The 15,012-nt window shown below is 38.6% G+C and overlaps 1 protein-coding gene across 3 annotated transcripts in view; it reads left to right on the top strand.

The window, feature by feature from the left end:
* CFAP47 (cilia and flagella associated protein 47) overlaps positions 1 to 15,012 on the top strand; it is a 313,997-nt gene that overhangs the window by 278,865 nt on the left and 20,120 nt on the right. For all 3 annotated transcript variants that reach the window (XM_069971016.1, XM_069971013.1, XM_069971015.1), the window contains exons 60-61: positions 618 to 712; positions 7,479 to 7,637. In XM_069971016.1, coding sequence (XP_069827117.1) covers positions 618 to 712; positions 7,479 to 7,637 — 254 coding nt within the window. The remainder of the gene's footprint in view (positions 1 to 617; positions 713 to 7,478; positions 7,638 to 15,012) is intronic.

Below are 15,012 nucleotides of genomic sequence, written 5' to 3'. Positions count from 1 at the left end.
GCCTGCTGTGTTGCCCCTTTTTGTTATTTTAAAGTCCGTCCTTAAGAACGAACGTTAAAATAATGAACATGCCTATTATTTCCAAATGCTGTTCGCCGTTAATTTGTTTGATGTAGCAAATTAAATTTTTTTTTTAAATGGTACAGGACAAGCAAAGTCTTCTCGAAAGGCGTGGTGGATGTTAATCTTAAATTGCATAACATAGAGCCTAGGTAGAGTGATAGATGTGAGGAAGAATGTGGGCAATGCAGCACTGGAGTGTTTTGGGAGTAAAGAGGATATGTCTCAATTGTATTCTAAAGTGAATGGGTAGCTAGTGCAGTGACTGGCACTGGGTGGATGCATGAGCATGGTTGCTGCATTCAGAATATATTGGAGAAGGGCAGACTTTTGAAAGTAATCACATGCTACTTGTTCTACCACAGATCATTGTCAATAATTCCGCTAAGAATGTGATAAACAGCACCATGATATATACTGTACTTATTATTAACATTTATAAAAATAACTTTGTAAAAACATCATTAGAGCATTACATTTTAAATGGGTATAGGCAAAATGTTATATAATTGAAAACCAATTGTAAGTGTATTAACATATTTTTACATTTTAAAAAGCATTTCAAGGACAGAAGATGGAAATATTTCAGGTATACGATGGATATATCCAATTCATGGGATTCCAGAAGCTCAGCCACCCAACTCCACTCCAGGTATTTCCCATAAAATCTTTAAACTATGCAGGTTATCTAAATATTGTATATGGTCACTGTTGTTTAAAAAAAAAATCTTTCCATTTTGTAGCTAACGTGATTCCTTACATATTTGTAAATCACTTCCTTAAGTAACAATGGCTCCCAAAGTCTTAGCCACTAGGTGCCTCACTTCCCTGCATTCTGTTGTCAACTGCTTGTTGTCTAGTAACGTACAGAGCAGGACACATTACAAGAAGTTGTGGTGGGGTTTACCATGAGCTTTGAGAGGAAAAGAGAGAGAGTCTGAGAAAGCGTGGTTGTGTATCTGTAATTGATGAGCTTTTCTGCCTGCTAAAGATGATCCACACTGTTCCTCAAAGGTAAATAAAGCTTCCCTCCCCTATCACCACCAATAAAGCTCAGGGCAGTTGTCCCTGTTGTGTAAACATCATTTATCCTACTGCTGCATGTCTACGGTGCTGCAATGTAACCCTACCTCTTTAGCTTCTCAGCGGCAACATCAGTACAAGTTCAGTGCTTAGTGTAACCCTTCCCTTGCAATTTTTTTCTATACATAAAATTGTCCCCTTCATCTGATGTTCATTTTAATGAGTGGTATCCAGACCCTTGGTACCCCTTGAGTTGCAGTTTTTAAAAAGGTTTTCTATGATTTCTTATTGCCTTCCTTTGGATAATTGGTGGTTGTTAATAATAAAAGTTGGGCTGACAATGCAATATATAATATATACATTTTCCCAAGACTACATACATTAATGATTCATATGTAATTTGGTGTCTGGGGGACTGGGAAAATGGTTGCATGATGTGTGGCTGTGTGTGATGTGTAAAAGTATAAAGGAAGAGGGCTTTTTTCCCAGTTCTGTGAAGTTGGATGTCTTGATTATTTTTGTGGGAAACAATCTCCCGCTGTTCACACTTTGCAATCACCTGTGAGCAATTTAATGATCTGTAAACATAGAAAACTGAAGAGAGCCCAAGGTTAATGAGTTTCTTCAAAAGAGAGACATTTCTTTAGAAATAATAATAAAAAAAAGTTTATTAATAGATAAACCGCTTCAGAGGAGAGTAGAAAATTTAGTCATTCTTACAGTGGGTAGCTATATTATATTCTGTCATTGTTCAATATCACAGCTTGCCTAACTGGAAGTAAAATCAAAAAGGTTAATTATTTCCTATAGTGGGAAATTTGTGCTGAATGTAGCACCTTCTCATTAGGCAAGGGAAAAAATGATTTGTAATGTTTGTTTTACAACTTTTTACTATTAGAATTACTGCTGCTTAGTAATAATAATAATAATATAAAACTGGGCTTTATAATTTTTAAGGAGTTTTATTTAATGTACTGTGCCTGGTTGGGAAACAAACAAACAAAAAAGCTTCTCAGCGGCAACATCAGTTCAAGTTCAGTGCTTAGTGTAACCCTTTCCTTGCAATTTTGATGCCCTAGATAGACCCGTAGGTGAAAAAGTCAAACTGTTATAAGAGTCACAATAGGGCCATTTTATTAATAATTAATTGCAAATAAAAAGGATTTCATTAAAAAAGAAAAGAAAATCTGTGTAATGCTATGTACACACAACGTCCAATAAAGGAAAATGGCGTCTGCTTTTTGTTTTAAAAAAGACGTCCGTTATTGTACCATTTTAAGTGTCCAATAAATTGCATTGAAGTCTATGGAATAACGCAGTCTTTTTCACACAGTGTAATGAATTTTCTTAAATTATATTTTGGGGTTCCATCATACATGGCATGGTAGAATGAAAGCGCCATTACAAAGTACACCTGTTCCTGAAAAAAACAAGCCCTTACATGGCCCTGTAGATAGAAAAATGACAGTGCTAGAGCTCTTAGAAGGGGAGGAGAAAAAACCAAAAAACCCAAAAATGAAAATTGGCGTGGTTATTTGGGTAATTTTGGGCTGTGTCTTGAAGGGATTAAGGGTACGTTCACACTGATAAAAACAGGCAGAGATACCGAAAGGAATCCACGCTCTTGGCTCCTGCCTCACTGTCTCAATGTTATGTATAGTGCGTCTCTGCTCTCCGCGGCTCTCCGCTCAAAGATTTCACGTGTCAATTCTTTGAGTGAGGAGCCGCGGAGAGCGGAGGCGCCCTATACATAACATTGAGACAGTGAGGTGGGCGGGATTCCAAGCTGAGTCTACGGGGCGGGGATTCCACTTGGAACTTCCACTGCCATTACCAAAATGTCAGTTTTAATAGGTTTACATACTCAAAGCAGATTTTTTATTCCGTTGCAAGTATGTAAACCCCGCCCCCCTTAACCTACCACTGACCAATGAATACTTTACCTGTCCACGCCTGCTTCTGTGGCTCATGGCTCCCTGACATCCTGCTCAGCCAATCAGTGTGCTGTCCCACTGCTATTCCAGTACGTGTGAACCCACCCTAAGGCTATATTCACACAATGCCTTTCCTTGGCCGTAAATCTTTTTGAAGTAAAAAATAAAGTTGTATTATGCAATTTACGGACGGAATTTGCACAATACAGTTGTGTTTTTGCTTCAAAATGAAGGCTGAAATACGGCAAAGAAAAATAAATGTGTGAACATAGCCTTATTATACTTCTGTTTTTGAATTCATTCTATTTGGGCCCTTGCACACAGCAGTGCTAAGGATCTATATTGTGTATCGATAGCCTTCTGTGAGTAAATATGTGGATATACCTGCAATTTTTCTCCTAGATTAATATGTAATCCATGAGAAGACGACCACAAAGAAGGGACCCACTACATGCCTAATTGTGGCATTATACTGTAACGCTGCTTACTAATATGGAAGAATATCCAAGAATACTCCATGTGCCAGTACATGCATTCTATAACCTAGATTTGCCTAGATTTTGATGGAAAAACAAAGCTACATAGATTAGAAATGCCCCAGTTATTTTCTTAGTGCCGTTAGTGGAATACAGTCCTTTTTAGATGCATGTATTCTATTGATTGAGAGGAGTCAATCAATAAGAAGTGGATGAAAAAATGGATTAATTTTGCGAATTACTTGTATAGTCTATAAATAGATATTCTATTGGTTATGTTCTCTTACCAAGCCGAAAAGAGCAGGAAGACAGTGGAATGTGTCCACTTTGCTGTTGAATGGGCATTTTGGCATTGATTTGGATCTGATAGCAATAAATGGAATATTTTAAAATGTTTGTTTCTGAAGTTATGTTGACACAATATCGATAAAAAAAGCACTAGTGTGAATGACGCTAAAGCTAACTACAATGCATTCATTCTTAGACAATTGATTCAGAGGTCAATTTCCCCAGTAATCCTGATGTCTAAACATGATTGCATGCCTGGTTCAAAGCTTTGTTTTAAAAAAAAACAACATTTTGTTACATTTCAGAGTGAAAAGGCCAAGTTTGAGTTATAGGCCATAAACACGGCTTCAATGTTGGACCCATTCAACCATTACAAATAGCAAACTACCATATAAATCCTGCAGTAGCTCTTGCCTGTTTACAACTGTGAAACATTTGTTTACAATGCTACAATTGACCATAACGAAAACAAATAACACTTCTTAGGCTATGTTCATACAACGTCAAAAAAAGAAAAGGTGTCCGCTTTTTCTATTTTAAGTCCGTTATTGTCGCAATTTAATTGTCCAATGCGCACAATATATAAAATAACGGACCTTGCCTGTGAAGACATCAAAATAATGATCATGGTAATTATTTTCAGATTTCTATTGCAAACAACAGGTGTTATTTTTTTGTTGTTCACACACAATTTTTTGTTTTTCACAATCCTTTCAACATTTTCACTATTAAATTTAATGTACTTTTTTGTTAGAGACACCCAAAGGCCAATCAGTAACCGCAAACTAGAATAATGTACCAGCAGCTGTTATTGCACTGACGGGCAGGGAATACTCAAAATAACCGACGTCATTGCACTGACAGGCAGCCAGACAGCTTGGAGCCTGCATGCGGCCGCATAATTTTCTGTACGCGGCCAAAGCGTGTCAGCGACTATGGCTATGCATGTCAGTGCTGACACGCGTGTCATAGGTTTGCCATCAGGGGCCTATATAGTACTATGTGTCCCAATAATAATCATGAACATAAACATAAATAACTTATTCAGCATAAATGCATATATAAAATAGGGTGCAATTGTGCTGTGCTATGAAGCTTCAGTACTCTTAACAGAGTAATAGTATAAAGTAAAACCATACACATGGCAACAGGACCAAAGGGTGTACAGGATCCCAGTCCACTGGCCTCCCACCTTACTCCAATGCCGTTTCGCACCGCTTCCTCAGGGAGTTAAGTGATGTCCGTCATTTTAGACTCAAAACGACGGACATCATTTTAAGCGGAGCTTAAAAAACATTGTGTGAACATAATCTTAAGCTGAAAATGTAGCCTAAAGGTTGTAATGTACAGCATGCATTGATACAGCTAGATATACAAATAATAAATGTAGTATTGTTTTAGATTTAAGGGTAGAATTCAAAAGTATACTTTTACCCCTTCCTGCATATGGATGTATCGGCACATCAGATAATCAGACCCTAAGGCATAGGCAATCAGAGCCTAAGGCAGAGGCTAATCTGCTATGCTATGCTATGCACTGCAGTGTATTATATATTTGATCAGATAATAGAATTGTGTGAACATGTCCTAAGATAGACAGTATCTTTTTAGTTTTGTTTTTAAATGTAGCCGAGAGGCATTAGTGTCAGCCATAGGTGTGAGGTGCAGAGGTCCTTTCTCTTTCTGTCCGTATTTTACGTTTCTCTCTTTTCTGAGTGCTAGCACTCCTCCTGGTAAGACCCATGTGACGCCAATTAGCAGGAAGCACCTGTGCAGACAAGACAAGTACCTCCTATTTTTCCTGCTCTACCTGCAGGAGCAGTGGTGAGTTTAAAGACCATGTTAAAACTTGTGTTGCTTGGTGGCTTCTTTCTCCGCTGGTGGTGCCTGCTGGGTTTGGGGGGCTCTTGGGGTTTGGTCCTGGGACAGTGGGGTTACAGGGCCATTCCGTGGCCTCCCTTCCCTGTTTGTGCTCGCTTTTCAGAGTTAGCAGTCGCTTACTGACACAGTGTTGAGTTAGTGTAGGGACCCAGGCCGAGAGACAAAACTGTCAGCCACAGGTGTGAGGTGCAGCGCTCCTTTCTCTTTTTGTCCGTCTTTTTAGTTAGGCAGTCAGCTTCCTGGTGTTTGTAGAGTTACGTAAGAGTGGTCAGGGCTAGGATCCAGTGCGGGTCCGACCACCCCGCCTAGGCTAGTACATGCCACATAATAGGGCATTATCAGGTTCCTTAGGCCCTTCTGTGTACTATCCTACCCCTTATATTGTTATATACTGTATCCTACACCTTTTATTTTTTCGGTCAAAAAAATGTAGCAGGAGATATTAGTAAATAAATCATCCAAAGTCATGACCATTTTTTCAAATGTGTGTATGCCATAAAAAGCAGTGCAAAGGCTACACTGATAAATAATGCATTTACTCCATAGAGCCTATGTAAATGTTTCCACCAGCAAATAATTGTCTTCAAGTCCCTAAAGTATTTATATGTAATGTTAGCTTCTTATTATTTGTATGTATTTGAGAATCTAAAAAGGGAAATATTACTAGTTTGTTCTACTCTATGGCTATGTTTACTTGACTTTTTTTCTGCCCGTTGTTTGATACTTAAAACAATGTCTACTGTTTTGAGTATCAAAATAATAATAATAATAAAACATGCTAAACCACGGATGTTTTAGCAGATGCAATGACGGCCATTGAACGTTTTTCTAGTTTAGGTGGACTGATTGCCCTTTGCGTGTGTCTTTCATTGAAAAGTCCCTTGAATGTAAAAGTATAGACAGTGAAAGGATGGTGGAAAAAAGGAAACGTGTGTGAGGCTGGAAACACACACAGAAATTTTTTGGAAAACCATCACTGCACTTTTTGGGGGATATTTATGAAGACTGGCCCCCAATTAACCTGCTGGATTCACTAAGAGGCGCAGGCCAAGCTAGAGGGGGTGGGGCCTAGACCTTTAGGCCAGCCTGTTCCAATGGTCGACAACGGGGTGGGGTTTATTAGCTCATGTCACGGAGAGGTGGGGCCAACGGTGGTGCTGTGGACGGGGCTAAGTGGCACTGTTGCTGTGAAGCCCCGCCGACTTAGCACAATCTACAGTTGATAAAAGATCAGTTTTAACTTGAACAAGCACCCAACGTATGACATAAAGTAAGGTATGAAAACTGCTTAATTTACCCATTACACCTGTGTAGAGTCATAATGCAAAAAAGAGGGTGACCGTGTCACTTTAAGGTGGAATAAAATGCGGTAATAAAGGACATAATTTTAAAAAGAAAAAGTGGATGTCTTTTCTCTTTTTTTATTACTTAGTTTGAACATAGCCAATGACACATTTAGGCTATCATAGGGATGCTTATACAAAGTGACTAACTATCTTCACAGCAGCATCTGTGGAAATCAGGCAGTCAGAATGCATATGGGTGATAAGCAGAACAGGAATAGGTTAGAAATATAGCTGCCCATGTAAGAGGAGAATAAGCCCAGATGTTCAATCATCATATATATATTATTTGTATACATTGTTATAAGTGTACTGATTCCAACTATGCATTTTTTTTATGATGCCATTTTTATGAGACTCACATAGTTTTAATAAATGTATCCTTTCTTCACATTTATTTAAAAAGTATGTGCTTTTTTAAATTTTTGTGTGTATATTTCATGCTTGAATTATTTTTATGGATTATTTTTCAGCTGTGGTGTGCTGCCAAGCAAGAAGTCGGACTGAAGAGAGAGTAGAGGTATTGCTGACTGGTGTTGTCCCTGGTCAGACTGCTATGCCAGCATTGAGTCGCGATATCAAAACTGCAGAAAGGATGGCACATGTACAGGAGGAAGTTCAAATAAGCAATGGTCAGTTCATAAAAATCCCATTTTTCCATATGTGGTAGTTGATTTTTAAACAACTGAGATCAAAATAGAGTTTATATTAACTGTAAGTGTCCGTTTGAGCTTATACATCTGTGAAACATTTGGCGTGATGTACTCTTGCACTGAATATGACAGCTGTGATTGATTTACAGCAGCCTTCTTATAAGGAACATATTAACTCCTACTGTAGAGGGGTTTATGAGATTAGAAAAATATGGATGTTTTCATGAAGCAGTGGTGTTCATAGGTCTTGCCTGGTGACTCACAATTCACTTACATATAACTAAGTTACAATATCAGATACAACCCATGAATTAGAGTAGCCACAAATCTCATGCAACCCCCCCCCCAAGTAAAAAAAGACTTCTATGACTTATTGAGCAGATTTGTTAATGATAATTTATTTCAAATAAATAAAATACAGATAAATAAATATAAATTCAAATTAAACGATTTACCAGTGAGAGTTTAAAGGGAACCAATCAGCAAAAACGTGGGTATACAGCTAAGCAAAAGTACTGATACATCACCCAGCACACCTCCTAAACATATACATGTAGGCAGCATCCCTGCCCAGTATAAGCCCCAAACTTACTTTGAAAAATTCTTGTGCTGTATGTAAATATGGGCCAACTAGTCACCTGGGCATTGTCTGTGGGCCAAGTAGCCACAATCACTGGGTGTTCCAGCAATGTTACCAAGAGGCGGGGTTTACATCGCATCAGAGTTCCAACATCTTCATTTCAACATGCACAGTACAGCACACATAAGACCTTGCTCACGTCTGCAGTAATGAAGACTAGAGATGAGCAAACCAGACGGATTTCTGGTTCGTATGAATCAGAAATCTCGGCGGCTGACTCCCGCTGCCTGCTCCCTCCGTGCAGCGGGTGGATACATCGTAAGGAACTCCTGGAAAACTGGGATACAGCCAATGCCAATGGCTGTATCCCAGTTTTCCAGGCGTTCCTTACGATGTATCCACCCGCTGCACATGGGGAACAGATAGCGGGAGTCATCCGCCAAGATTTCTGATTCATACAAACCAGAAATCCGGCTGGTTCGCTCATCTCTAATGAAGACGTCAAAGGGCTGAGTCAATGAAACGCCCACCTCTTGGCAACATTGGTGATACAGTGCTGTCAATCATGCCCACAAGGGCATGATTACAGCACTGGCACGCCTGATGACTGTGACTAATTATCCCATAGACAACACTCAGATGACTAGTTATGTCCATATACATACAGCACACAATGACACTGCGGCATTCCTTGAGGCGCCCCAGTTTTACATCATACTCCAGAAACATATTTATAGGTGGATTGTGTTTCTCAGAAAGAAAAATGTGATTGTGAGTGATAAGAATATTTGCATACCACTGCACCAATGTGTTGGTGCTATGTAAGAAATAATTTAGTTTGTTATTTACCGTATTTTCTGGCTTATTAGACTACTTTTTAACCCCGAAAAATCTTCTCAGAAGTCAGGGGTCGTCTTATACACCCGGTATGGACGACGCATACAGTGGGGGAGCTCAAAAAATGCTGCATCCCCACCCCTGTAAAAAAAAACAACAACAGTTAACTCGCCTATCTCCCATTCCCAGCAGCCACTCATCTGCCTGCGCCGGAGATCCCAGAAGCTTTCCCTGGCAGCTGAGCATCTCATTGGAGAAGCTCGGAGACACTCGGCTGCCGGGAGAGCTTCAGAAGAATGGCAGAGGCTCCGGAAGTCCCAAAAGCCTTTGTCATTCTCCCGAAGCCTTTGCGGCAGCGGAGCGTCGTTTTTTTTTCCTTTAGGCTGGGTTCACACTACGTATATTTCAGTCAGTATTGTGGTCCTCATATTGCAACCAAAACCAGGAGTGGATTAAAAACACAGAAAGGATCTTATCACACAATGGTGAAATGGAGTGGATGGCCGCCATATAACAGTAAATAACTGCCATTATTTCAATATAACAGCCGTTGTTCTAAAATAACAGCAAATATTTGCCATTAAATGGCGGCCATCCACTCAATTTCAACATTGTGTGAACAGAGCCTTTCTGTGTTTTTAATCCACTCCTGGTTTTGGTTGCAATACTGACTGAAATATACATATACTGACTGAAATATACATATACTGACTGAAATATACGTAGTGTGAACCCAGCCTTAACTTTAGTTAACCCCTGCCTGATCACAGCAGGGCTCCAGTGAGTAAACCCTGCTGAGGTTAGGCAGAGGTTAACATTTTCCGGCGTATAAGGCGAACCCCTGACAATCTTCATAAAAGTCAGGGGTCGTCTTTAATGCCCAGTCGCCGTATGTGCCGGAAAATACGGTAGTTTAAAATCTGGAAAGCTTATCTGTTTGTATAGTTAGAATAAGAGGTAATATACAAGTAAACTTATATCCTGTTAGCGTTAAGCAAGAAACTTTAAAATCTTCTATTTTTTTATGTAATAGAACACATTGACACAAATTCCTTGCTGCAGTTTTTGCCTGCAGAATTGTTCTGCTGTTGCTTTGATTCATACTTCAGCGTCTTCACAAACAATGACAACTCTACGGGGTTATTAATTAGTGCCCTTTGGTGCAAATTTAAGTGCTGTTACTTAATCGTCTCCACTATGTCACATTAATGTACATCCTCCTAACAAGTGCCTATTGCTTTCTCGACTTCAATTAATTACCAACAGAACAGCTTGAGGTACAGTGGTAAGAATAAAATTATATTTAATGCTGCCGCAGTCTGGGATTTTATTTAAACAAGCATCCTTGGGTATTTGTGCACAGAGAGAAATAATCTTGCCATTGGTATCAGATCTCTTTATGCCACTGCAATAAAAGTTGTTTACTAACTCCAGTGTTAGGATGAAAAGGCGGGTATTGATTGGAACATGACATTCTTCTAGGCTAAGAGACTAATAATGAAATGCTCTGTCACATACGAATCCAGGATCATTTAAAATCTTGACAGATTCCATAATGTAAGTGGTGGCATTATAATAGTACCAGTCATATATAAATGTGATGCCTGTCCTAAAGTCATCTGGAGCACTATGGTACTTTCTTAGTTAGGCTGGGTTCACACTACGTTTTTGCAATCTGTTCATGACGGATGGAAAACTGATGGAAAAACGGATGCAAATGTGTGCATCCGTTTTGATCCGTTTTTTCCTTTGACTTTCATTATAAAAAAAAAATCAAAATAGATGTTTTTTTAATGTACACAAAAACGTAGTTGACCACATTTTACATACGTTTTTCCACCCATTTTTTCATCCATTTGTTTGTAAAAACGGATGAAAAAAATGGATTGCAAAAACATAGTGTGAACCCAGCATTACCAGTTTCACATTAGATTCACACTCACCATTTCATAAGCCATTTTCATTAGTGATTTTTTGCAGCTAGCTTTTAGCATGTTCTAGGCATAGTGTTTTTTTTTCCTGGTGTTTTTAGCAACAAAAAAAAAGCTGGAAAAATGTGCATAACGTCAAGTGAAACAACATAAAAAATGCATGTAAACATCACAAAAGTTATGCATCTAAAATTATGGCAGCATTTTTTTCATACAAATTAAGGTTTTATGATGCAAATTGTATGCACTGAAAGTGCACCATAAAGTCTACAGTATAAAAGCATAGCGTATAGAAGATATGTGTACATACCCTAGAAAGATTATCAAAATTGTCTGAAAGAGACAGCTTTTTATTTCTTAAACTGCTCTGTAAACACCTTCTCTCTTCAGGGCATACATGTACGCCATGGAAGCCGTGTCGTTGGCACGTCAGGGCATACATATACACCCTGGTGATAGTTTGGGCTCAGAAGCAGAGCCCACAAGAGCCAGCTGTCAATCACAGCCGAGCTCCTGCTGTAACTCCAGAGACCTGACTACCGTTGGTCTCTGCAGTTTATTGTAAAAAAAAAAAAAAAAAAAAAAAAGAGTATTAGTTTTTAGGCCCAACATCAGACCACAAGATGCAATTCCAAATTTCAAACACTACAAAATAGGACATAGGCCCTTTAACATACAGAATCTGACTAAATATGCTGCATTAAATGGGATTCTAATGTTAAGATCACATATGAGAGTTTTGTAGAATAAAACAATTTTCCAGTTCACAAATAGGGTGGAATAATTGCAGAGTAGAGAAATGCAAAGAGGCACATCTGTAATTCCATATTTTAGCCACTTAGCCAAGAATAAACCCTAGAGACACTGAACAATATCAAGCATGTCAGGCAACATTGTTTGAATAAACATGGTCAACGTAATTAAATGGAAAGAATTATGGGAAATGATTATGCAGGTGAAACCTGAGAGAGGCTGAGACATCTTTTACAATACAATAATGTTTATGGTTGATTGGTTTAGTAGAATTGAAAATGTAATTTTATGTTGTTAATAATGCAGTTGGAGAACGGTTATATTGGGTAACCTTATACAATTGTGCGCTGTGTCACAAATAATTTATTTCTCACATTGCATGTCACATCAATAGGATATTGTGTGTGGATACTGGCTAATGCAACACAATCTTGTAAAATAAAACTGCAATTTCTCTTGCAGAAACATGATCATCCTTGTGTTGCTTTACAAGCTATTGAAAGTTATACAATATATGATACCTAAGAACATAGTTTTAAACAGTTGTATCCATAAGACATAACATTGTGTGATTCCAAGGTACAATTGTAGTTGAATTAATTGAAAAAAAATATATATAAATTCTGATTCTAATATGAAATTCAGGTTGTGAGCCCAGTTGGGTGCATGGACAGATGTCAGTGATGACAATATAAGTGCATCTCCATAAATTAGAATGTCATCAAAAAATTTTTTTTTCTTTCAGCAATTCAATTCAAAAATGAAAACCCTATATTATATAGTCATACAAACAGAGTGAACTTTTTCTAGTTTTTATTTCTGTTAATGTTGATGATTATGGCTTACAGCTTATGGCTCACAGGACAACCAAAAATTCATTATCTCAGAAAATAAGAATATTATATAAGACCAGTCTAAGAGCAGTCTTCAGCTCATCTACATTGTTGGGTCAGGTGTCTCTCATTTTCTGATTGACAGTACCCCATAGATTCTCTCTTGGGTTAAGATCAGGTGAGTTTGCTGGCAAATCAAGCCCAGTGATACTGTGGTTATTAAACCAGGTATTGGCAGTGTGGGCAGGTGGCAAGTTGTGTCTGGAGAAATCTCTGGAGAAAAGAGGGAATGCCTCAGTCTTTTGTGACAAGCTTGGGGAAAAAAAACACTGAAAGACTATAGCATGTTCATACAAAGTCTTTTTGTTAGCTGTTTTGTGGCCGGCTGTCATTTTGGCACCGAAATGTGCCCATTTTATTCAAATTATAGCTGTAACTTGCATAAAACTGCAGTGTTTTGCTACCAAAATGGCAGTCACAGTTTTTGTAAATATAAAAGCTGCTCTGTGATTGCTCTCTATAAGCAACAAAAGTTTTCACAAATTGGCGATAACTGGTTAGCGCAGCTAAGACAGGATTTGCACTGTGTTTTGGCAGCTGTTTAAGGTTTTCCTCAAAGGAAAATCATCTTAAGTATACATTGAATATAGGTTGTAATGGATGCCTAATAATAGCATAGACTATAATGGAATCCATTAGCCCGTACAATGTGACGTGTCATTATACCAGTATTATAGTCTATGGCTATGCTCACACAACCTTTTTTCCAATTACGTCCGTCATTTTGAGTCTAAAATAACTGACGTTATTGAGCTGTCTAGCCTTTCCTGCAATAACGGCTGCTGGTACATTATTCTACCTTTGGTATACTAATTGCCCTGTGGCTTAATTAAAAAGTCCATTGAATTTAATAGTAAAAATGGAGAAATTATTATTTGTGCTTACATTGCAACAAGATACAAAAGAGTGCAATACAATGTTTTAAAGAACTAAAAAAATCTAATTATGGTAAATTTGTAAATCACGTACGGTTACATAAGTAGATTATAGTTTTCTATTATTTTAGCTTTTATGTTTTTAGAACATGTTTTCAAAGCATTTCTCTTAATGATTGGTAATGCTAATGTTTTCCAAGTAGAAACAACTTGAAATAAGAAAACATCTTTGGAAGAAATACCATTATAAAACAGCCTTGGGGAACACTTAATACAAAAAAAGTATTCTTTTTTAATTTTGTGTGTCTCATCTCTGTCATAAAGCTAAGAACAGTCTGTACTTTTTTATATTAAAGTTTGAGATTAATTTTGTTTCTTTAAAAACTGATATAAAAGTAATACTGAGACTGTGATAAGACCTTTATGTCTTATAACGGCACAGTAGCTACAATGCAAAAGGCTATGTTGCAAAAAAAAAACACCTATTTATAAATACTGAAAATATGGTATTGATAATAGCTATACAATGCTCTAGTAGAGTTATATGCTAAGCTATGTTAGCATACTATTTAGCTTTCATACTTCTAGGCTAGGGTGGCACAGGAACTTTAACTGCAACGTAGGTTGAGAAGCAAAAATTAAAGGGACTCTGACATCTCCAACCCACTCTAAACTAAAGTCATCTGTAAGTAGGATAAAAGATGCTGATTCCAAATTGGTAGCTTTTTAATCCCTTGTATTTCCTCGCTGTAAGCCTACAAACTGGGCATGTTGATACATAGAGAGGACTACTTAGTTCATGAATATAATGTAGACTACTTAGACTCCTTCATTTGTGGCCTTATAGCAAAGGAATGCAAGAACATAGAAAGATAAAAATTGCAGATATAGAATCAGCACTGTATACTCTACTGATATAAAATCTACAGCTAACTTAAGGGGCATATTCCACCGAGCGATAATCGGCCGAATCGGCCCGATTCAGCTGATTATCGCTCGGTGGAATAGAGAAAACTATCAGCCGAAGATTGTCATCGGCTGATTGTTTACTTAGGCCCAAACCTAAAATCATCGGTCTCCCACCGTGCATCGATTTGGGGAATAGCGGTGCACGGCGGGCGACCGACGATTTGAGAAGCAGCATACATTACCTAGCAGGGCTTCTCCTCCACTCCGTCTTCCTCCCCGGGTCCCGCGGCGCAGCATCAGCTTTGGTGTGGCCTGACTGAGCTGTCAGATCGCTCAGCCTATCACTGGCCGCGACCGCTGTGGCCAGTGATTGGCTGAGCGGTATGACAGCTCAGTCAGGCCGCTCCAGAGATGATGCTGCGCTGCGGGCCCGGGGAGGAAGATGGAGCGAAGGGGGGGGGGAATCCCTGCTAGGTAATGTATGCTACAAGGGCTGCAAGGACATCGGTAACTATGTCCCTGCAGCCCTCGCTAACGCTTGTCGGGCCGTAGAATAGGCCCAGTAAACGAGCACTG

This window comes from Dendropsophus ebraccatus, chromosome 5 (assembly GCF_027789765.1).
Source record: "Dendropsophus ebraccatus isolate aDenEbr1 chromosome 5, aDenEbr1.pat, whole genome shotgun sequence".
NCBI classification, from domain to species: Eukaryota; Metazoa; Chordata; class Amphibia; order Anura; family Hylidae; genus Dendropsophus; species Dendropsophus ebraccatus.
The sequence above is the reverse complement of the archived record's forward strand: the minus strand, read 5'-3'. Positions and strand labels throughout refer to the sequence as shown.